This window comes from Cariama cristata, unplaced genomic scaffold (genome assembly GCF_000690535.1).
Source record: "Cariama cristata isolate BGI_N322 unplaced genomic scaffold, ASM69053v1 scaffold15815, whole genome shotgun sequence".
NCBI lineage: Eukaryota > Metazoa > Chordata > Aves > Cariamiformes > Cariamidae > Cariama > Cariama cristata.
In genome coordinates, this window is record NW_009618271.1 from 15,811 (window position 1) to 39,978 (window position 24,168).

The 24,168-nt window shown below is 35.4% G+C and overlaps 1 protein-coding gene across 1 annotated transcript in view; it reads left to right on the forward strand.

Annotated features, from left to right (window-relative positions):
* LOC104162140 (A disintegrin and metalloproteinase with thrombospondin motifs 19-like) overlaps positions 1–24,168 on the forward strand; it is a 44,816-nt gene that overhangs the window by 14,770 nt on the left and 5,878 nt on the right. The window contains exons 3-10 of the mRNA XM_009700798.1: positions 1,606–1,746; positions 2,976–3,126; positions 10,730–10,831; positions 13,782–13,912; positions 15,524–15,693; positions 18,813–18,940; positions 20,958–21,078; positions 23,099–23,179. Of these exons, the coding sequence (XP_009699100.1) occupies positions 1,606–1,746; positions 2,976–3,126; positions 10,730–10,831; positions 13,782–13,912; positions 15,524–15,693; positions 18,813–18,940; positions 20,958–21,078; positions 23,099–23,179 (1,025 nt within the window). The remainder of the gene's footprint in view (positions 1–1,605; positions 1,747–2,975; positions 3,127–10,729; positions 10,832–13,781; positions 13,913–15,523; positions 15,694–18,812; positions 18,941–20,957; positions 21,079–23,098; positions 23,180–24,168) is intronic.

A 24,168-nucleotide genomic window follows, 5' to 3' on the forward strand; every position in this document is an offset into this window, starting at 1 on the left:
ATTAAGGAAGTTTATAACCTGAAGAGCTGTAAGCAAAATCTGTATCTTGTACGTCAGCAAAGTAAAATGTCATTAGATTTTCTATGTTTTTCTCCATAGTTCCTACGGATATAACTCTGGAGATAAGGACATCTCAAATTCTGCATGTGAGGCATGTAAGAAGAAAGTAAGGAAAGTGCAAAGGCACTTTCATGTAGTTGTTTTCTCCCATTCCGGCAGTTCAGGAAAAGACAGAAACTAAGATGAGGGTCAGATAGATTTATTTACCTCAGTTAACACTATTTACAACTAATAAAATTATCCAATTCATGCAGAGGCAGCTGTTCCAGTGCTCCAAATTATGGGATGTACACCTCACTGTAAGAGACGGAGCACTCTGGTAGGCAAGATAAAGCCCTACATGTCATTTAAATTCATTTCATTAGTAAACACAAGGTAATGCAGCTTGCAAAATGATATAAGATTTGATCTAGTCATGAGGTAGATTTGGAATAGAGTAGAGAAGTGAGCTGGGGTTTTCAGTGACGGGTGGCAGGCCTTTTTTTGCCCTTTGGCATTGCAGTGTAGTGAAATATGGAGAAGGATGATGTACTTTAGTTTTTCTACAGATTTCTCCCATCTTTGCAGTCTCTAAGCGACTTGACTGCTCTTTGGCTGAAGAAACCTATACAAGGTATAAAGCTTTATTCACTCTAAAGTTTTGCTTTTCTGCAGGACAGGCTAAGGTTGTGGAATTCCGGCATCACTTTGAATCCAATGGTCTGGAGGGTAGTCCCATGCTCATTTGCAAATCTTCAAAAACAGCTGACAGGATTTCTTATATTTTTCTTCATGCTGGTCAAACGTGTATCCACTTAGCTAATTTTGAAAACTTTATTTTTATTTAAGTCTGTCTTCCTCCTCTAGGTGTACTGGTTGTGAATGAGAGTCACAGTGAGTCTTTACTTAAAGTAGCAGCTTCAAGCAGATTTTTAGTAGAATTTTTCATTGCAGTGCCCTATGTGAGAACTCATTGGGATGCATATGGATGCTGAGTCTTTAAAATCAAAATCCATTGAATTACTTCATGAGTGTTATTTCTACCACTAGACATTGAAAACACATTTAAGTGCTTTTTCTTTAGATACAATAATTATACCTTAAACTATTAAGCATTTTATTATTCTATAAAATTTCAACAGACCAGTTCCATATGGAATTAAGATAGAATCACTGCCAAAAGATCGAATGATTTACTGATCTGAAAAAGTAATTTCCAGTATTTTTGTTGCCCGTTAGCAAGGGAAGTACAGTTCATTAAACCTGCAGTAGTTGTGCAGTTCTGAACATTCAAAAAGCTGTCCAAAGTATACATTGAACAGCTGATTAGAATGTAGTATTTCTCATCAAATGAATGAGGCTTCATTTTTATCTTTCAGTATGGAATTATCTTCAACACACAATTCTGTGTACTTTTGTGAAAAGGATCATAGAAAAAAAAAAATCAAGAGATTTCCTACATGTAATATATATGAATTTTTCATAGCCTCTTGCAAAAGTTTTAACTCATAAACAACTTGTTATTTTGTTGTGCTTTGGTTTATTTTTAATGACTTCAAAATTCAGCATGGGAATAAACCACGACAATGACCACCCATCCTGTGCAGATGGTCTCCATATCATGTCTGGGGAGTGGATTAAAGGACAGAATCTTGGGGATGTTTCATGGTCTCGCTGCAGCAGGGAAGACCTGGAGAGGTTTCTCAGGTATATAATTCAAGAAAAAGAACTCATACTGTATGCCATTTACAAACAGTTGCAATAGATATCCTGAAATAACAAATTTTCAGTGTTTTTTGCCACATCCATGGGAGATTTGTGTTTGCATAATTTATCAAAATAATTTAAATCATCGTGAACTATGTAATATTTGATAGATTAAAATCTGTTTCAGCAATTATTTGTATTTTTCTGTTTTCATGTGTTAATGTATAGGATAATACTTATATGTATTTATATTTACATTTTTGTGTATGTAAATATGTTTAAAATATATTAATATGCTATATATTGAAGAATGTCAGACAGTGAATGACCTAGGAACATTATATAGATTCTCTGATCTATGTTGTGCCATTCAGTATCAAACCATGCAGTATCATTACATTATGTTAATTTTTTAAATAGAAATTTACTCTGAGATCTTTAGTCATAGAAACCAAATTGAAACATCTCGTTTCACTCTATATCTCTTAAATAGGATCTGTTCTCTGAAGCTCTGTCCCTTTGTTAAGCTTATAAATATATCTGTTTGGAATTTACTTGCAACACTTAAACAGTCCTCAAGAAGGCTGCTTTTTGACACTGGAACAGCTGGTATAACTTAAATGTGTCAATCTGACACATTTGTACTGAATCTAGACAGCAACCAAAACCATGACTTGGTGATTTAACAGGTTTAAATGTTTTCAAATATTTTTTCTTCAGTTTTTGAGAAAAGTTAAATTTCTCGCTACCAGCTCAAAAATGTATGTATTCTTAAATGTGTGTGTGTGTGTGTGTGTGTGTGTGTGTGTGTGTATGTATATGTATAATGTGAAATGATGAATATGAGGTTCTGCTAGATGTGAAAACTAAACTACACAACTGCCTATGTGTTATACATTGTCTACTTTTTAAAATTATTTAAATCGCTATGGAAGCCTTAATCAGTTAAGTAAATTTTACTCTAAAATTTTGTCCAGCACTTTCCTGTAATTCCTATTATGGTTGATAAATTGTATTTCTGAAAATCTGCAACATCAGAACACACTTTTAACTTTTATCAAGTAAGCCATATTAATTTATATGGAGTCATTTCTCTGAATGATGGCCCAATGCTGATGAATAAAAAAATCTTGAGTCCACATTTTTCTAATGTCAAATGCATGTTTAAGTCAGCATGACAATCAGACTCTTTAGGATTGCTCAGTGGATGAATCTCTGCATATTGCCAGGTCAAAGGCCAGTAACTGTCTGCTACAGACGAATCCTCAGAGCCTCAATTCTGTGATTATTCCCTCCAAGCTCCCAGGAATGACGTACACTGCAGATGAACAGTGTCAGATTCTTTTTGGAGCAACCGCTTCCTTTTGCCAAGACATGCAGGTAAGGATGGGCGTATACTTCAGAGAATACACCTACCAACTCATTTTTCTGTGAGATATTTTTGTACATGTGTTTGTGGGAAAGAGAATGTAGCACCTTTGAAATGAGAACTTTACACTTTGCTTTCCCAAGTTAATATGAACATTTTCATTTGTTTGTCTTGTAAGGCTTGTTTTGGATCTCCAGCATCATGAATCATGTTGTACCATATCATACCACTGATACGTTCCTTGTACTTTAGGAATAGAAAATGTCATACTGTGAAGTCACCTTGTTGCAGTGGATGAGGTGTTTTCAATTTATTCCACTGGGACCAGATTTCAAGTGTAGGTTTCATTTCATTGTGTTTTAGGTATTGAACCTCCATATCTGACCTTCAGTAGAGTATGCTGTGCTTGTGCGTGCTCTGAGGGACAACAGTAGTGTTAGCTGGGCTCTCAGTACTGCTGAGTATAGCCTGCTTCCCAGCAGTCTCCTGTGAGCCCAGGCAGAGCTGTGCAGTGCCATTGCAATAGGAGTTCCAGTACTTAAGTGAGTTTGCTGACATTGCTTCATGCCATTGCATGAAACAGTGTCACTATATATTAATCTTGAAAGGACAGATTAACAAAATTGAAGAGGTCTTCATAATGTTATGGCCTAATAACAGTAGACATCTGGTTGAAGAAGCATTTTAAGAATGGTTTTAACAGAGAAAAATCGCTCTTCTTTAACATCAACAGAACAGGTACTAAACATGTTGCTTGCCCTTGAGAAGGTAACCAAGACAAGATGGGTAGATGATATTACAAATGTATAAAGAGCATGGTGTATGGGTTGATAGAACAGGGGTTAGGTGGAACTGTGAAATGAAATTTTGTCAAAGTTGGAGTGGGTAGATAGCCTGGAAAGGTCAGGAGTATTTAATAAGAAAGCATAATTCATTACTCCTTTAGTTCTTCAGTTCTTTTCATCTTTTCAGCTTGGACATAGTAGTACTTCTTCAGTGAATTTCAGTGAGAGTAATCTAACATTGCAAGACACATAGTGACTACCTTATGCCTAGAGTAGCATAGCCAAAAAAAAAAAAAAAAAAGGAGCTGTAGGTTACTGGTTATTATTTTAGACATCTTATTGAAAACATTTTCACTCTTGAGAGATGAGCGGTAGAATTCAATGTAATGGTTCTACGAATATTCTTAATTAGTTCCAAGTGCTTTTTTCATTAATTGCAATCTGTTTCTTGTTTTTTAGTACTTTGTTTTAAATTAAAAGTTGTGATTTTGGTTTCTCATTCTCTAGAAACCCATTTTGAACAAGAAAATGGCTTGGTGTTAGCCCTTTATTTCTTCTAGGTCTTCTTTACCAGGTAAAAGAGTTTCAAACGTAATTGAAGAGGTAGTCAAACCTGGAGACTTGATGTTGCATAATACCTTTATATGCTTTTCATTTCTCTGGGCACTTCCCCTCCTTTAATACTCTTTTGTTTAGTTCTAATTCAGGCATTTAAATTCAGGTAGCCAAGTACTCCCTTGCCTATTGTGCTTCATTCACATATGCAGTGAATATTCTTCTCTTGGGGTCCTGACTTCAAGGTTTCTTTGGTTTTTATTGTTCTTTTAGAAATGTTAGGAAGTTAAATTCAGTTAACACTACCCTGGTAGTGTTCAACTGTTTGCACAGAGAGTACTTAGGCTCTGGGTGTTGGTACCTAATTGTCCATTTCTAATCATCTTCAATCATTTTCTCCTCTTCTGGCATTTTGTATGTAAGAGGACACCTTCCAGCTAAATCAGTTATCATCCTTCTTTTTTTTCCCACTTACTGGATCATTACTTTATATTGAAATGGTTAGTTTAGGAAAATTCCTATGAAATATTAGTATTAAGATACCATTGTAACTTAAATCCAAAGATATGTGGGCTTTCTTTGAAGACAGAACCTAGTAATGATGCAGGAATATACAAAAGGCCAGTTGTCTTTTAAACTATTCCTTTTTTCTGATAAACTGCAATTTAATTTTCAGTTTTCTTCGTAAACCAAGTCTGTTGCTTGATAACCTTATGGTCTTAATAGTAAGAAAAAGAGAATTTGATAACAGTTTCGCAGAAGAGAGCCAGGGGAAGAACATTCTGCAGTTTTTCCAAAATCCTCTGCGAAACTGGTAACCCTGAACTAGAATCATATAAGCAAATGTTGAACAACAAAATTATTGTAATGCATCTTTAAGGGCTTTGGACCTATTAGAAATCACGTAAAAATGCATGAAAGACACTAAGGACAGAACTGAGAAAATCTGGTGAAGGCAATGAGGCAGAAAAGAAGTTCTTCAAAGCTCCACTGCCAACCTCTGTAAAGTCACCTTATTGGTTTTCCTCTGCGTCCTCTTGTCTGGAAGCAAAATTTATACTCCCACCTTCTCCTCAACAAAAAAAAAAATCCAAGACATTTGGTTGTCAGACTGTAGACCTGAAGAGCTAGTTACAGCAAGCTTAGGCACTATATTCAGATCTCTTTTTGTTCCCTACTGTGGGTCTTAAATTTAGCTCTTCTCTTAGGGAAGTTTACAGTATCTTAGTCCAATTAATTAAGATTTCTACGGTGATGTGGAATCTCAAAGCAATGGATAGGTCTCAGCCTAAAGGATAAAAAAGCTGTCCTGCTCTTACGTATGGTTCTCCTATGTATGAGGAGAAAGAAGAACAAAGATGTTACAATGTATAATGGGCTAGAACAAAGCTGTATAAACTTTCCAGAAATCGTTCACGAGTTGTAGTACATGCACTGTGCAACACTGACATTGTCTAACTGCAAAGTGGTGTTGGTCCGTAGCTAATTTTATCATCTTCCTCAGAAATACAAGGACGTTACATGGAAATAACAAATGTTGAATTTAGCCTACCAAATTTATATACTATGAAGATGATTCAAAGTTCACTGTGTTGATTGTGCAGATTATTGTGGCTGCCATTAGAGAAGTCAACATTTAGTAGACTTTTCTAAATTGAATATAGTATTTCATTAGTTATGGTGTCAATTTATTAAAATAATTTTTTTTTTTATACATTGGCAACCCCTGAATTTTCCATGAAATCCAAACTACTTTCTTTTCTTTCTGTATACTCTCTTCTACTCTCCCAATAACTAACAGTTTACTGTGGTTGCAGTTGTTGTCCACAATCCAGGAAATGAGAGAGAAACATACTCCTTGAAGGTTCATTTAAACTTCATAAATCCGACAATTTATAGCCCAAGATTTCTTGGATGCTTTCTACTTACTGAATAGTTCATGGACTTCAGTGTAACTATGTAAAAGATAAATTATGAACTACATCAGAGTCTTATATTTTTTGTGACTAGAATATGATTTGATGACCAAACTTCCATGCAGTCTTTTGCATTAAGCAAGTATGTTTCATATGTAACAGCTATTCAACTGAGAAAACAATTGAGTAATGATGGAAAGTAATTTTCTTAATGATCTAAAAATAATCTACAAATATTAGTGGGACAATCAATAATGTATTTCTGCTGAGATGTAATTTTCTACAAATGTTATTACTGAGCAGCACTTTAGGATAATTTACAATCACATTACATGGCAACCTCTGAGCAATACTGCAGATGCCAATGATTTTCCCTCGCTATCAGGAATTCCTCTTTACAATTTAATGGCTAAAGCAAAGGACTGAAGGGACCATTGAGAGCCTACTCCCGTATTTTTCTAAGTGAACCCCTCCCACTCCTCTTTCGTGAATGGTGTCCAGATTTTTTTTTTCCTTTTCATCTTTATTTCAAAGACTTTTTTTTCATACCCTAAGCAAAATTTATAGAGCTTGAGAAAAGTGTGAGTGGATCTCAGAGTACAAGATTTATACCATGTCACCGTGCTTATCTTGTAAGGGAGCCAAGTTTGCTTTTATGCCCATGATTTCTCACACAAGAATCAATTAGACCCTAACATTGTTTCACATAACAGATAGTGAGATCATGGCCCAGAAGTAGTTCTTGATGATTAAATGTGATTGGACAACTTGACAATTTAATGTAGTTGTTGAACTATGAAATGTTGGCTTTTAAGATTAAAGTCCAGGATGTGAATGCTATCTAGTTAGTTCCACTAAAACAATTCTTGTCATAACACAGCTGTGATCTTTACAGAGAAGTAGGAGACTGGTTATATTTCATGGTGATTTTTAAGGCATTTCGGGGAAAGATCACAATGAAAAGAACGAAAGTCATGGAAATATTATAGCTCGGTGAAATATGTCCTCATCTTCACCACCACCCTTTAAACAATCTTAACTTTGCACAAATACAGTTCTGAAATGCTCTTTTGGTTTCTGGTCTTTCCTCTCAACTGGACCTTCTTTCCAGATGCTTATATGAATGGAAATGCATCCTTATGATGCACACAGACCTGCCTCACTCATTCCATTCAAAAAAAAAACCCCAAAAAAGCTGGAACGACCTCTGCTATTTCTGTAGTACATTGTGACTTCCATCTTATATTTTACAAGCTTTTGCTGTTAAAAACTCGTGGTTAACACATTCTTTCAGAAAAAAAACCCTTTGTGTGTTCTTGGCAATATTTTGTTTTCCAATGTACACACAATGAAATATTTTACAATGAAATAGTCTAATATCATGAGTTTAAGTTTATAATCTCCAATAACTCTTACTTTCCTTGCATAGTCTAAAAAACTATAATCCTGTTGAACTGTGCTTAAGACAGATAAATAGTAAACCTCTGTGAATGTTATCTATCCTGATCCTGACTGAATGAAACTTTCTCCCCAGAGGAGTAAACTTTTTATTTAGAAGTTTGAGCTCTAATTTTTGAGTGACTGTAATATTGATAGTGGCCTCCAGATTTCTGTTAGTTTTCAAATCAGTCCTGATCTACAGCATTGCAGGTTGCTAGTGTGAAAAACAAGTTGTGCATCATGTTTTTTCCTCAGCCACATGCAGAAATCTCCAAATGTCAAAAGTTAAATGGTAACAGTAATCTCCGTTTCTCTTACTTCTGCAGCAGAAGTACAATCTGAAGAGTAACTAAAGAGTCTATATGTGATTTGACTCAAATGGAAAACCCAGCAAAAACTTGTAAATCATCCTCCAATTTCAGTAATTCCATGTCTCCATTTTCTTCGGTTTGGGGAATCTCAAGGTCTAGGATGAAATGTTACAGTAATATTGAACCCTTATTTTAAAAATTGGTGAAGAAAAGTGAGCGTTTTTAGAATACAGTTCACTTAAGGCTCAAAGATGTTTCTGGTTGGGGAAGTTAGGTTCATGGTTCATAAGGAAGTGGTACACAGTTATTTGCAGAAACACGCAGATGTATACAAAGAACATTAGCAAGTCAAGTGTCTTGATTTGATTTGCCTGATTTACTTTACACAGCTCAAGTGCATCTGTGTGTTCAGGTACCCAAATCCTTGTAAATCTGACTTTATGTCTTCCTAATTTTAGAACAATTGTTTCCAGATTTGTAAGGAACTGTAGGTTTGTTCTCAGCCATTCTGCAGTCATATGCAAATGAAACTGAGCACAAGATCAAAGTGTTTAGGAAAAATAAAAAAACATACTTTAAAATGTGATGACATAAAGGAAAATTTGACTTTATTTTTTTAAAACCTGGTTAGCTTTTCCTCAAGTCATTGACAGATGGAGATTCAGGGATATAAAAAAAATTATTTGAATTACAAACATTAAATTAGCATATATTTTTGTGGAGTTGTTCGAACAGTATAGTCTGTAATTTCATAGTTTGTATGGAAGCACTTTGTCATGAGCATCTGATACTGTCTTGTCTACATTGTCTTCCAAAACAGGCCCAGAAGTCTTCTTGTAAAGTTTAGTTCTCGGTTCTGAAGTTGTATCTTAATGTGCATGTTTAAAAAAAATTGAAAGAATGAATCATCTTTCTCCCTTGAACAAAACAGAAATTACAATCTGATGTTTTAAAAATGCTTGTTAAAATTATCCAGGAACAGGATAGGACTTCTGTAGCTACATTTTAGGATACACATAGGCTCTGTTGTCTTGTTAGTTCAACTTCAGCACAAAACCATTACAGGTTGAATCAGGAGTGAGTCTGACTGATGCCATCCTGTCTCTTGTTTCTGTGCAATGCTTTAGACCTCTACAGTCTTTGGCTTTTTTGAAAGCTGATGTTACAGACATTTTTACATGGAAGACTCCCACTGGAACTGTCGTGTTCCTTGATTCAGACACAATCTTTTGTTGAATGATGTTTCCTGTGCTCTAAGACTTTTTTTTCAAGGTGGCATAAGATTTATAACACATTTTTCATGCATAGTGTGAAAGGCACAGAGACTCTTACTGGGTTTGCCAATGTAAGAAATCATTTCAGTAAGAAAAAACACATCGTCTGACAAACCTGGTTTCAGAAAACCAGCTGATCTTTATTTTTTATCCTCCCTACAACCCATCCCTTTCCTGATCCTTCTTGCCCCTCTTTGGGAGTACTGTATATATTTGGGGGAATCAGTCTGCACATGCAATAACAACTGAGCCCCATGTGCCCTGTGTTCATTTCCACTGAGTTTATGGGTAAGAGGGGAGCAAGATAGCAAGGAGAATGAAGTCATAACTGAAACCTGTTAGAGAAGGAGGACTTTTTAGAAGAAAATAGGGAAAGCTGCCAGGGAAATTTGCGGAAATGTGAGCCAGCAGGCTTCAATGCTCTGCTTTCTTTCGAAGAAGGTAAAACTATCTTGTTCTGATGCTTAAGAGGGACAGAATAAGCAGCTTTTCTTTCCATCTCTAAAATTCAGTAATGATTAGTGACCCTCTCACCTCCCTTCTCTTCTTCCCAGCAAAAATATTTCATCCTGATTTGTCAGTTTACTTTGTGTCTTCTGTGTGGGTATCAGGTTTTATTGCTTTTTTGAGATATTTCTAGAGGAATGAATGAATTGTAAAGGACTTATGAATCATTGGAAGAGCATAAGGTAGCAGCAGTCTTTGGAATGGTATGAACAGGAGGATTTGGAAGTCCTAGAGAAGTCTCAAAGTTTCTTACAAACACATTTTTAGAAAACTCCCCTGAGCATAGTTCTGTGTGGCTGCACAAAGACTCATTAGTCCCTGTATATAGAAATGGACTGATTATAAAACCTTGATTTTTGTTGCTAGTGACAGTACTATTTTTCTCCTTTTCACATAAAATGAATGAGCACTAAATAAAAGGAGTAAAAATATGGATTAATTTTAAAAATAATTCCCAGAAAGCTCACATCTCTTCCAGCCTTTCAGGGAGTGTATCTGTGCAGTGGTCGCTTCCCATCATGGGGCAAAGTTGTTCCTATGTGCTTTGTCAGATCTGCCATATGCAAAGACCATGACCCCTAGGGTTAGACTTAGAGAGTTTTTCCCCCTCTCTATCAACACACCAGTTTGTCTCATTCCATGTGTTTGTGATTAGTAAAAGTCTAAGAAGAATCTACCCACTTTGGGTTTTGTGCATGTTTAACCTGTCTTTAAACATACTTCAGTACCATCAAAACGGTAAATTTATGACAATGTTAGTGGGTTGCATGCAGAAAGTATTTTGCATAAGATAGATTTTGTGCTTACCTGTGTGTTTGATTTTCAGCATGTCATTTGCACCGGCTTGTGGTGTAAGGTGGAAGGTGAGAAGGAATGCAAAACTAAACTGGATCCACCAATGGATGGAACAGACTGTGACACTGGAAGGGTATGTTTCTGGTGAAAAAGCAATATAAATTATATTGAACACCTAACAGTTAAGGAAACAATCTGAATAGGTCTTTGCACTTATTTAAAGTTCCTACTTACCTCAGTTATCATAAAAATCATACATATATAGTTGAATGTATTATATGTAATATATAATACAGATATGATTAAAAAGTATATTTCCCTAAAAAAACTGAATTAAAAAAAAAGTTAGGCAAAGCCACAGATGCTTTAATGCTTACACTGGTTTATTTCAATTTTGTTCTGGTTTTGTGTCCTACTTATGAATGGAATGCCATTGTGGCACTGCTTACTGTAAACAGAAACATAAGCTTTCAAATATACAAAGTTTTCATCTATGATTTAAGGTTTAGAAATAGTCCCATCAAAGGAACTGATACAGATTTGTCATTAAACTTTTCAGGATAAGCTTTGTAAAGAAATATTTATAGTGTCAGTGCATGTAAGAGTGACAAATGTCCTTAAAAGTATGCCATCGAAGACAAATTAAATGGTCACCTGAAGTCAGACTTAGATTAAATGTCCTTCAAGAGCTTTCCTGCTTGAATAAGCTCTGTCATGTCTGTATGTAACTGTAAATGAAGATAAATAACCTCAAATAGAAAACAAAGCAGGAGCATGCATACATCTTGGGATTTTTCATGATACTGTTCTGACAGCAGTCTGCCCAGCAGTCATTTGCTCCTTGAATCATATTACATTCACCAGGACCATCATTATCGCCCTAAAAAAGTAAAGAAATCAATCAACTGAGTAAGAAAAAATGTTCGGATAATAACATTTTACATGCTAACATTTTCATATCTCTAAAATAATGACATTTGCTGCGATCTTTTGATTCTGATAAATGTATGTAGTTCTGTCTGAAGTCAATACCTGGACAGTAAAGGACATGACTTTTGTTCGATGTTGCATTCTTAACATTGAGACTGATGTGCCTGTGGTATGGAATAAGAAAGCAGCACCTCTTGTTAAGACTACTCAGAATTTTTCATTGTGAAACCATTGCCATCGTGAACTGGGCACCTGAAATTAGTGTGTGTTTTGTGTATTTATGTCTGAATTGCAAAAGGTGATAATAGCAACTCATTGCAGAAGACTCATTTTAACTTTATTCTTGTGGGAGCATTATGATATGGTAGTGACACAGGTTCTGGGAAAGTCCAATGGGGAAGGTAACACCATTCTCTTTATTGTAGAGCTTAGCTAGTAGGGAGTAAGTAATTAATAAGGGTAAGACAATGTGCTGATTCCAACTAGAACAGCTCATTAAGCCTTGTGCCGGGCTACAGAGGTACCTTATTTGTGTTGACCAGTAAAAAACAAAGCAAACATCAGTGAACCATCGCAGAGGATTAGAAGGGATTATTCTTCTTGTTTACTTTATTATCTGTCTAAAATGAGCTTTAGATTACACAAGCCACTGACTTTGTTTGATTTTACTGATATTGTAGAGATGGAGTATTGTTGTTTTATGATCCTCTTAGGATCCTAGGAAGTGATGGAAATGTCATTTGCATAGCCTGTCCAACTTGGTTGTTTTTTAAGTCAAGGATTTATAAGCATCCCTCTGACTCTGCGCAAGGCAGATGCTATCTCTAGAGAAAAATCCATCTTGCCTATTATATCTGAAGGAGTATCTTTAAATAAATATGAGCATTTTTGGTCTGAAACATCAAAGCATTACAAAATTTGTAGTTTCTGATTGCAAATCCAATGTAATGATGGAGCCATCCTAAATGAAGACTTTTCAAAGGTGGTATAATTATGTCATCATTGTAATGCCATGATTTAAGATCAGTTGATCAGTGAAGACCAGTTTGAAACTGCCAGTGAAGTTAAAGATCACCAGACAAGGATTTAGCATAGACACTGCAAGTAATGGAAATACATTCTAAAAGTGAAGAAGACCTTTATTGACTGCGTTTGTTTTGTTCAAAAGACTTCTTCATGAACTTTATCCATTGACAACATAATTTACCAATAATTCCAAATGCAAAGAGAAATAGATTAAATTACCGATGTTAATGACATTAAGTGTTTATTGTCTACTTGTGGCATTATTGCTTTGCAATTGCTGAAATTTCATAATACACAGGATAGATAATCGGCTGGTATAAGTTGATAGTGGTTTCTGCATAGTTATGATGATTTATACCAGATATGGACATAGGTTACAGAGCATGACAATAGTGATTGCGTAGTTTTTCAGTGAAAAGTTGCAGCAGTCCTGAGGAATGAGATATGCATACAAGAGTATTGAGGCGTTTATTATTATTTAAATAAATGCCAGAAATTCTCTTGACTTCTTGACATTAACTTATTGAGTCTTCCATTCTCTTTTTTAATACAAGTTGTGAATAAAATCTCGTTTTCTCTATTACTTGTAATATATCCTTCTATTGAAATTGTGACTGGATGGTCAGTGACAATGCAGTTCCTGCTAGTTATGTGGGAACTGTAGCAGTGAACCAAACAAGTCGTGACAACAGCCCTGAACACTGTGCTGTGATCATCCATACAGTTCAGCTGGAGGATGACCCCTGCACTGGGTTTGGGCTGAACCCAAAAGCACTTTCCTAAGCAGTGCCCAGGCTGAAATGAAGGAGACAGCATGATCTGGGGACCATTTCCAGCAGACTGTTCTAGGAAGCATCGTTTCTTGGGAATGAACTTGTACTCGAGCTTGTGGACAAGAGTTGCATCTGCTCCTTGGCCACTCAGCCAGAGGAAGGTCTCTGACTGTTGTATTTACTAGGATAGAATAAAAAAAGCAATGGGGAACAACAGGAAGAAATATATCCGACTCAAATGAAAACTATGTGTTGAACAAAATGTTTATGTTGTGCTCCCTGTGTGCTTGTGGAGCAGTGAATTGTTTTGCATATGCCTTGATTTATTTACCTAAGAGCTGAATTTTCACCCAGTGGTGTAAGGCTGGAGAGTGTATCAATCGGACCTCTTTTGTGGAGCATATGGAGGGGGAGTGGAGCGCATGGAGCACTTGTAGCCGTACTTGCAACACTGGAATCAGCAGTCGACAACGCAAATGCCCTGGGTAAAAACAAGTTCAAGTTTCCATTACTGTTGATCAGAATTTCTGAACAGAACTTTAATCTTATGAGTACAGAAACCCATTAAGATATAGGTGTCCTATACATAAGTGATTCATTTTTTATGAATACTGAAAAGCACTTAGGAGAATAAATATTTCAGGTTTTTTGTTGCATGCTAACACTATTTTTCCTCTTTTCTGCTTCTGTCAAAAGCTTAGACAATATTAAGGGGAGAATACAACTTTCTTTTTAAGCTTCACCTGAAGAAGCAACAGAAAATTAAATTTGTAATTTTTGACTTGCAAAACATCAATGTGTAATTCTAGACTTTCTTTTTTTTTTTGCTGGAGAAAATGGACTTCTGTCTCATTTGAAGAGCCAAAGAATTACAACTTTTACAAAGGGGTCTCTCTACCAGTTTCACAGACATGTAGATAGAATATCTGGAAACAACATTTAAATTCCATATCTTGTGAAAATGAAAACTCTGTGCCTTTTGGGATAAAGGGAGTTTTACCATTGACTTGAATGGAGTCTGTTTCACCATATCTCACTGATCAGCTAAAATATGCTTTCCTTTTAATCACTCAGTACCATATCTCTCTTTCATGGGTCATTTATACACCAAGAGAAGTAGAATATATAGGCACAGAAGTGGGAAAAGAGTAAAGAGAAGTAATGAACACAAGTGTAGAGAAGACTGGTCTAGACCAGAGTAGAGTAGAGTGGGGTGGGGTAGGGCAGAGCAGGACAGGGCAGGACAGAATAGAGTAGATGATATAGGAAAAAAATAGAACAAAAAGGGGAAATGAAGAAAGATTAAAGACAATATAACAAATTTGAGGCAAAAAAATGATGACAGGAAAGACAGAAGGATTAAGAAAGAGAAGTTTGCATAAAGAAATGTCAACAAAACTTGGATATGACTATACAAAAGCATGGTAGTTTAACAGAAGCCTTAGCTATGCAGAATGCTTTCCTATTTCCTGCCATCTAAATGCCACCTCCAGCTGTATGCCTTAAAGGTGTTTCTGGAATTTAGGGATGTCTTAATTTTGCTTTCATTCATTTTTTTTTTTCCAAGCAAGGTTCCAAATCATTAGCTCCGGTTTTGGTAGTTCACTGTTCTTTCGCATTTGTTCATTAGGACCTGTAAGCACAACTGGAGCAACCAAAAAGCAGCAAAGCATATTGTCCAAACTTCACAACACCACAGATGTAGAAAAGGAGAGGTAGCAAATCTGCAGGTGTTAATTCCTTTCAGTGGTAACTTTGGCTCATCCAGCCAGAGAAAAATCACCTGAACTATATCAAACCTGCAGTTGAAGTTTTCCTTACTGAACTCTCCTACTAGTCCTAATGCTTCTTTGGGGCCAAGTGTAAAATATGGTTTAGCACCTATGGCTCTTTATAAGTAATATAACCAGTACAAACAGAAAGCAATCATGTTTTATTCTTTGATTTTGATTTTTTGTTGGTGGTTTCTTAATGTTATGTGTCAACAAAAAATCTGCTATTTAAATTTAATTTGTGTATAGCATAAAAAAACTGTGCTGTAAGTTTGACAAAACATTGCCAATAGTAAAGCATGATATTTATGCCATCTTTTCTAGTTCAGGCCTTGAAGGAGAGTGTCACAGTCCCACAATGCAGTATAGAGTATGTGAAAATCCTTCTTGTCCTGCGGGCATGCCTGCCTTCAGGGACTGGCAGTGCCAGGCTTTCAGTGTCAGATCTTCATATCAGAAGCACGTGCACCAGTGGCAGGCTGTCATCGATGATGGTAAGCGTAAACCATCTCCCGTGTTCTTATCATCTGCTCATATGGCTTACAGCTTGATGGTATTGTTTTTGAGTACGAGAGAGATGGTAAAAAGTAAAGCAAACAAGCAAAAAACCACCCAAGCCCAAGATTTTTGGTAAGTCATTTTTATTTCATAGACAAGATTTGATGGTATTTTCACATGCTCTGAAATCTTTTATCTTACATTCCTATTGAATTTGTCCTTCTTGATATGTAATCACTACATTTGAACCAAAATTCAGTATCAGTTTTGTCCTATTTGATCAGAAATGTAGTATGAAGTGACTCAGAAATACAGCTTTCCTGAGGAATGCTACATCATTAAATATGCATGTGTCAGTTATGCTTCTACCTACAAAGCCAAGAAGACAACATGAATATTGCAAGCTTCTATTTTTGAGGAAGGAGAGGGCACTTTTACCTTAACACTTGAGTATTTCACATATCAGTGTTTGATTTTGGCAGAAATCCATATGTAATGCATACTGCAAACTTAGAGAAGATTTCTATAAATCCTTACAGCTACTGCGTGCAAAGTCCTGGCATACTGCATGCATGCTTCCATGCTTCAGTGTAACAAACTTGCTTAGATACCATGCAGTTAGGAGCATACTCAAGTAGAAGTATAGTGATGTCAAACAGAGTATCTGCGAAGATAATGTTTGTGTGAAATATCAGCAACCAGAAGACAAAACATTCTACCCAAATTCTTGCTAGGAATGTGAACAATAGTTGCCATTCCACTGAATTTTCCCTAAATTTTTATGATGCAATTTATTTAATTAAAAAAAAAGGAAAACAAGTCTAAATTGTTATGATGTAATTTATTTAATAAAAAAAAAAAAAAAGAAAACAAGAAAACCACAGAAAGACTTCAGTCATGAAAACAGTTAATTTGAGAAATTAACAAAATCATAGCAACTGGTGATAAAGAAGAGCCTGGAATGACACAGGAGTACTGTAAGTATGTGTTACCACCTTTTAAGTAGTTCATTATTGCCGTTTAACTCTTGAAACAAGTTATCAGAAACCATTGAAAGTAGATTTTAGGAGAACTAGTTTCCTGAATCCTGAAAAATGTGAATTTATTATCAAGAACTTATTTTAATATATGCCTAGCTAAACAAAGTTGGTTTTTTATTTCTAAGACTTTTCTCAAGGTGCCAAAGTGAAGACTTGTGAGACTATTTTCATTAATCTTGTATATTAGCTCATTTCATAGTAAGGAGAACTCTCTCCAGCTATTTTATAGGTGCTTGTCTAGTGAATTAGTTTTGGTTTGTTTTTCTAAATTTTATTTTAGCATAGGAACACATGATTTATATCCTAAGGGATCAAAAGGTTTCAGCCTAACTTTGAATAATTCAGTCATCTGTTCAAAACACTTGACACTCTCCTGTCCCATGTTAGGCAGTATGCATGGTTGCTTTAGTCTTACTTTGTTCTGAGAGATGCTGTTGTCTTGAGGTGTCCCTCAGGAGATACAAGAGTGGACACTAGCTAAAGAGTTCCAAGATTACAAAAATACATTGTTCCCAAATCCTTAATTATTTACAGTCTTAGCTTTCAGTAGACACTAACTGTGCACTATGTCCAAAATAGTTGCTGTATTTGAATAAGGTCTTCTATAGTCTATTGAAGTTTTCCAGTGTTGACTTACAGTCTCTTTGAGTTCAGTATCCTTAAAATAATGTTTAGCTTGTTAGTCTTGTATTCCTTTAAAAAAATGCTGATACATGTTTAAAGCTCCCAGGGAACCTTGGGATTACTATTTAAGGAGTTTAACAGAAATGCAGAGCACACAAACTCAGGCAGAGACTCACGCTTCTCAGCTGGACATGCCTTGTGTCTGACTGGCTTCACATATTGGCAAAAGAGATCACATCTGTTTGCACCAGTCCCCTGGAGATACCCAGAGGCTCTGTCAATTTTAGTAAATTAAATGTACCCAAACCACTCTCTGATGTGTCAGTCTGCTGGCACAGAAGTCCTGTGTCAGTACTTTTCAAGTCTTCTGCACTCTAAAAAGGATGGTGACATCCAAACTGCTTTTTGGAAATGGTCCTTTGCAGATGGCAATTTCCAGTCTAGACGGAGCTAGTGCTAGTTAGCACACGCAAAAAAATGTGGCATAGACTGCTTTACAGTTCAGCTGTATAGACAGTAGAATTCCAGTGCCCATGAACGTTTCCAGGAACTGTTTAATTTACTAATAAAAATGCACTCCAGGAATCTAGAAGTCAATATGAAGTCAGAGTGGCATAGTGTCCAAGTGAAATCAGTTTCAAGTTCGGGATTGACTTTATGCATTCAAAAATCTGCAACAGATTTAGGAGGAAGTTCTGAGTACACTTGTGAATAAAGATATGAAAAAATTATGTTATTTTGTATTCAGTTGACCATTGAGAGAAGACTTAGTTTATTTTATTTGGTATTACTTTGGCAGTGGTGATACAAACTTCATTATTTATAAATTATGACCATTAGGAATATATGGATACATAGGATATTATTACTTTTTTATTCTCTTTCAAAATTACAAATGATTTGCAGAATGCTTTAGAAATGTAGTAGAAAATTGCTTGACCTTGGTAAAGGTGTTTAGAAAGAAGGTCTTTTTTATTTAATGTGGACTTTGTAAATCCATATATTTTTCTTCCCTGGGTGTCTCAACTACTTAATTTTTTTCTCTTTGACCTGCATAGTTGGAAGATCTGGAAAGTGTTAAGTTTCTTTTTTAACCAATATTTATGATCTGGCAAAAATATAGTAGAATGAAAGTATAGATTACAACTGAAATATTCCAACAACTGTAATGTGCATATTCTTAATTGCAACAATGAACATGACATAAGTACTATGTAGGCCAAGTTTATACCACCAGTATGCTCTAGCAGGAAAAGGAGTTTTTCAAACAGCTGAGAGAAGGATAAAAATCTTGCTTTCACTGTATCTGAGATGAATTGTTATGCTAACATAGATTCATGCCACACAGATAAGCAAATATCAGTTTTAAAAATAATGTTCATAATAATTCTGTATTTGTTCAGTGACCTTTTACCAATTTGGTGGTTTTTCTCCATCAATTGCTACTACAGAAAAGCCATGTGCCTTATTCTGTTCACCAGTCGGAAAGGATCAACCTGTTCTTCTAACAGAAAAGGTGATGGATGGGACTTCTTGTGGCCCCCATGGGTTAGATGTCTGTGCAGATGGTAGATGCCAGGTATGAATTACTTGTTTCAAACCTGGATACACAGGCACACGTATGCAAGTGCATGCATTTGTTACGCATGTGTGTTATTTCCTTGACAGCTTGTTGCAATATGCATGACCAAGACTGAATGTCTCTTTTTGTATCATATTATAATATTTTTAGCTAATTTCACTCAGCGCAACACAGTATATGAAGCAGCTAAAGGGTTAGCTTGGAGAATGTGTATCTGTGATGATAAAGATGCTTATAACAAACTGCTACAGAGTGGAAAATGAGTATAACTGATTTCATCTTCTAAGGGAAGCCTCAGCTTTCGACAGGTTGGGAAATTTTGCCATGGGGTGTACATAAGTATATCTAATTCTGCCTTTTTCAACAGTACACAATTATACACTTAAATATGCCAAGACCAAAGGAGCTGAATAACAGATAATTAAAGCTGAGCGCTTATGCTATTCCTGATCCTCAGAATTCATTTGGCTCATAGAAGTTCTTTTGTTGCTTTTATAGTGCCTCATATGGAAACTCTTCTACATAAAAATCCCACAGGGCTGTTTTTTTTCTTTGTCTGCTTCTCATTGCACATATTGAATTCAGTAGAAAACCCAGCCTTTAACACAGAAACAGCATTCCTAGGTACTATAATAACTTCAACAAATTAACTTATAGGTGCATGGATACGTGTGTATATGCATGCAAATGCATATATGTAAGTATAGTTGTCCTTTCTTGAGTTACTGAGTGCATGCAACAAGTATACTCTTAAATACTTTGCTGATTTGGGCTTTAGTTCACCAGGTAACACTTACAAGCTTAATCACAAAGATGATGTATCGCCCATTTTATCATTCACTTTTCACAACTGACTAATAAAGACCAAAAAAGGGCCTTAAATCAAACCCACCTGACTAAGACTGAGTTGGTTTCTTGGCATATCAAGGATCAGAGAGAGAGCTGCTAATCAGATTTGAAAGTCTAATTTGTAAAGTCTTCCACATTTTACCCTGTCTTCTTAGACAACCCACTAGGAAGAACTTTGGGGACTACAGCTATAGAGTTAGGTATTTATATCTTGTAGGTGTGCCGTTTTGGATACACAACTCTTTGAATCCTTATGCTGTAATCAGTATTTTGAAATCTGTATCACTTTTTTGGGTAGAAGAACTCTTCTGTGCATGAAGTGAAATAACAATTTAATGTGCTTGGAAATTAGTGGCTCCTTGATAGACCTTTCTGTTCTTAAATAAATCCTTTGTTTTCTCTTTAATCTAGCTTTTATCTTCATTATTTGTCAAACGGTCTTGACATTTTGGGTTTATCAGACGCATTTATACAGTGCACAAGATTACCCAGTGGTGACTTCTCTAGGCTTTGAAAGGCTTTGATTTCATATCGGGTCAGCATATGATATTAACTATATTCCTATTGTCAAGCTACCACTGATATTTATTGATAGAAGTGTGTCTAACATACTGATGTGGAGGTGCTTGAGTAAAATTAATTTGTTTTAAACTGAATGCTTTTTAGCAAAACACAAGTACAATTTACATGTACATATTCTAGATGTGTTCATGTCCTATCCAGAATAAGACATTAGGTTGACATTAGACAGTACTTTACCATGGTGGGTATGGCAAAGAGCCTCCCATATTTTGAGTTGAAAGCAGTAGAGTTGCACACATTGCAATCTCTGTGCAGGAGGGCCTGTGGGGCATGTGCTGCACAGCGGCTCAGGAGTGCCAGAGGCCCCGGAGTGAGGTGGGAATGTGGTTGTGTTCCTCTTGGAGAGCAGCTGGCAGAGTTAGCTAATCATATAGGAAGAGTGAACGCAACAATCCACATACAATCGTAGAAAAAATTACTGTGGAAGGGATCTCTGCACATTAACTAGTGCAACCCTCATTCTGAGCAGGGCTAGATCATGTTGGTTACGGCATCTTGCAAAAGGGTGAGATGCCCACCACTGAAGGTAACTTTATGAAAAACATGGTCTGTGTCTCAATAGCTTTATTTTCTTCTCCCACAGAAATTTGGCTGTGATGGCATATTAGGATCTCTGGCTCGTGAAGACCATTGCGGTGTATGCAATGGTAATGGAAAGTCATGCAAAGTTATTAAAGGTGATTTTAACCATACCAGAGGAGCAGGTAAGTCTGTTTATTTCAAATAATCAGGAAAGCAATAGCTGTTTGATTACTTTAAGCACTGGGAACTTTAAAAAGCTATACTTCTTAAAATTATGCAGTTCCTCACAAGAACTCCAGATCTACTTTTTTTAAGAGAAGATGTTTAATATAAGAATGCTTGAGTATTTTTAAATTTAATTATTGCTAAATTATTGAAAATTGTTTTGATCACAAAATGCAGGAATTATCTTCCATTAAGACACACATTATTTCAAAGGAGACCCTAATTTTTAAAAAGTATGTGAAGTAAACTTTATATTTTTAGTAAACAAATAAATGGTGAATTCTTATAGTGTTTAAATTCAGTTAGTGTTCTTCAAAATAAATATCCAAATTATGATCTGTTACCTAGAATAACGTTATTAAACAAGCCTGGCAGTGGGAGAAGATAAAGGCAAATGTGTGAAGAAGTCTTATATCTTTACATTATTTATTGTTTTATAATAACATATCATAAAAAGCAAATAGATTTGCTGATGCAGAATGAACATGAGGTTTTCAAACACTGCTGTGATCTATTATTTGAATGAAAATAATTGACTGGCTCCAGCACAATAGTGTTGACAGTAGAGGCTGAAATTCTAATAATGTGCACCACGAACCATGTATACCTTCTCTCCAAGAAAAATCTTTTCTTTGAAACAGCAGTTGGCCAACTGTTTTCAGCATTTGTTTGCTATTATACTTTCAGTTTCTTGAGTAGAAATTGTGTAGAATTTCAAGACAGTAGGTAAATCACATAAAAAAATACTGTAATTAGAAGCAGACAGTATATCTTTGAAAAATCCAGGACTTCAATGCATTATAGACTGAAGTACAGTACTTAAAAAAAAAAAAATTTAGGCATAGTCTTTAGATGTTTATGTCTGGCCCTCTCTTAAGCTGAAGGTGATGCTGAGCAGGGATCCCAAACCACAGAAGAGTTTGGAGGACTACAAGATCAAAAACTACAAAGAAGGTGGTTGTTAACAGAAATTACAATGTGTCAGCTCTCTTTTACAGCTAATTGAATATCCACACACTTTCAAGTTTATTCAGAGTTCTGTGTCAATCCACAATATTGTGATATTGCACTCTGAACAGCTGCATAGGTTGTTTTCCTTCTCAAGAAGCTGGACTGTCAGCAATACTTAGAAAGTGTTATTACCTCTTAAGGAAATTAAAGACAAATAATGCTGCTTTGCACCAATGTAGTTTTCATGTTTCAGAATTATTGAAAATGTGTTGTAAATGCTCAGTATTTTGTTACAGAATATTACACAGCTACACAGAATAAAAACTTGGTTTACTGTCCACTTTTTGTTAACCTGCATAATCTAAAATATCTTTTTATTTATAACATTCCTGAAAAAAGTGTTTTTCACCTGCATTGCCTTTTCACCACTTTTTACTTAAAACAAATTGCTCAACAGCATGTCTTAGTCCCACACTCTAAGGAAGCAATTGTATTGTAAAGCAAATAACTAATAAGTAGATTTCAAAACTAAAGCCATTCATAACAGGGTTTGAATGCCTCCAAGCAAGGAGGGAAATGGAGCACAAAATAGTAAAAAAACAAAACAAAACAAAACAAAACAAGAAACTAAACACTGGAAGGATGTTTGGGTTTTAGTGCCATATCATTTGTCTCTACAAACTGAGTGAAGCTGGAATTATTTTATGGTCATCTGGCGGTAATGATGACATTAAACTACTTGGCCAGAGACAGCTTCGTCTGCTCCAGCCCCAACCTGCTCAGCCTCACTAGTTCTTTTTATGTTTTACTTTGCTATACTCTTTTAATTGTGTATCATGGTATATATATTACACATAATGCACATTTCATAGTTTCTTTCAACATTTTGCAAGAACCTTCAAACCATTGCTATGCAAATTATAACTTGTTACATTTAAAAAGCGAAATAGAAGAAATGAAAAAACATACAGGATGTACTTTTCTATGCTTTTGTATTTAACTTGAGGCATCTGGTCTCATGTTTAGGTTATGTGGAAGCTTTGGTGATACCTGCAGGAGCAAGGAGAATCAAAGTTGTGGAAGAAAAACCAGCTCACAGTTATTTAGGTAAATGTCATATATTTTAGTGTTTGTGACCTGTTTTGGTCAGCACTGAACAGTACTAGCTAAACATGTTTTTGTGATTAAACAAAACTCTGAGTGGGAAAAAAATTCTGTGAAGAATATGTTTAAAGAAATTTTGTAGAAATAACAAAATGAAAGAATGGTTATAGCACCATTTTTCAGACAGGTTTTATTTTGAACTTTTGTCTCATCTCATTTTGTTTAGAGAATGTTTCAAAGAATGTATCTAGAGGACTTAAGAAAAATTCTGCATAATTTAACATTTTCAATTTTTCATATGGAAAGCACTAAAGAAGATAATTCATATGAAAACTAGTGAAAAGAGTTTTATGCTGTGACCAACATATAGCAAATCACCAACAAGGTCAAAAAAAATGTTCTAGAATTAGACTAAGGCGGCAGAAAAGTATTCTTTTGCATTATTTTCAATTGTCTGAATGTTTTAATGGACAAATTTAATCTTAATGAATTTTTTTTTTAGTTTTTCCATTTCTATGAAATTGTCTTTCACTGAAAAAAATTTTTTTCTCTTTTAATGAGTTCGAAAGCTGTTGTGTAGCAAAGTATAATTTGTTACTATTATTGTTACAGGGTTTAAGTGAATATGTGCAATATCACAATTGGTGATATTTCGTGCACTGCTTACGTTTAGATTGAGAGAGACTTAACATGAGAAATAGGAGAATGAAATGAAAAATTCCCTGGTTTGATCACTATTCTTAGTTCTGCTTATAAGTAATATGTAGATTTTAAGAAACTTTTTACCTGAGTATTCTCAGTACTTCAACTGAGACAATGTTGGAGATGGTGAATCTTAATTATGACAGATTAAGTTGTCAATGGGTGACTCTTGGTTTATCATGGGGTCTGTACCTGCCCCGTTAAGATATCACAGGAGATTAAGAGATCTGCATTATTTCATTGCTCCCCAATGGACCATAGACATGGATACATAAGAGTGTCAAATGAAT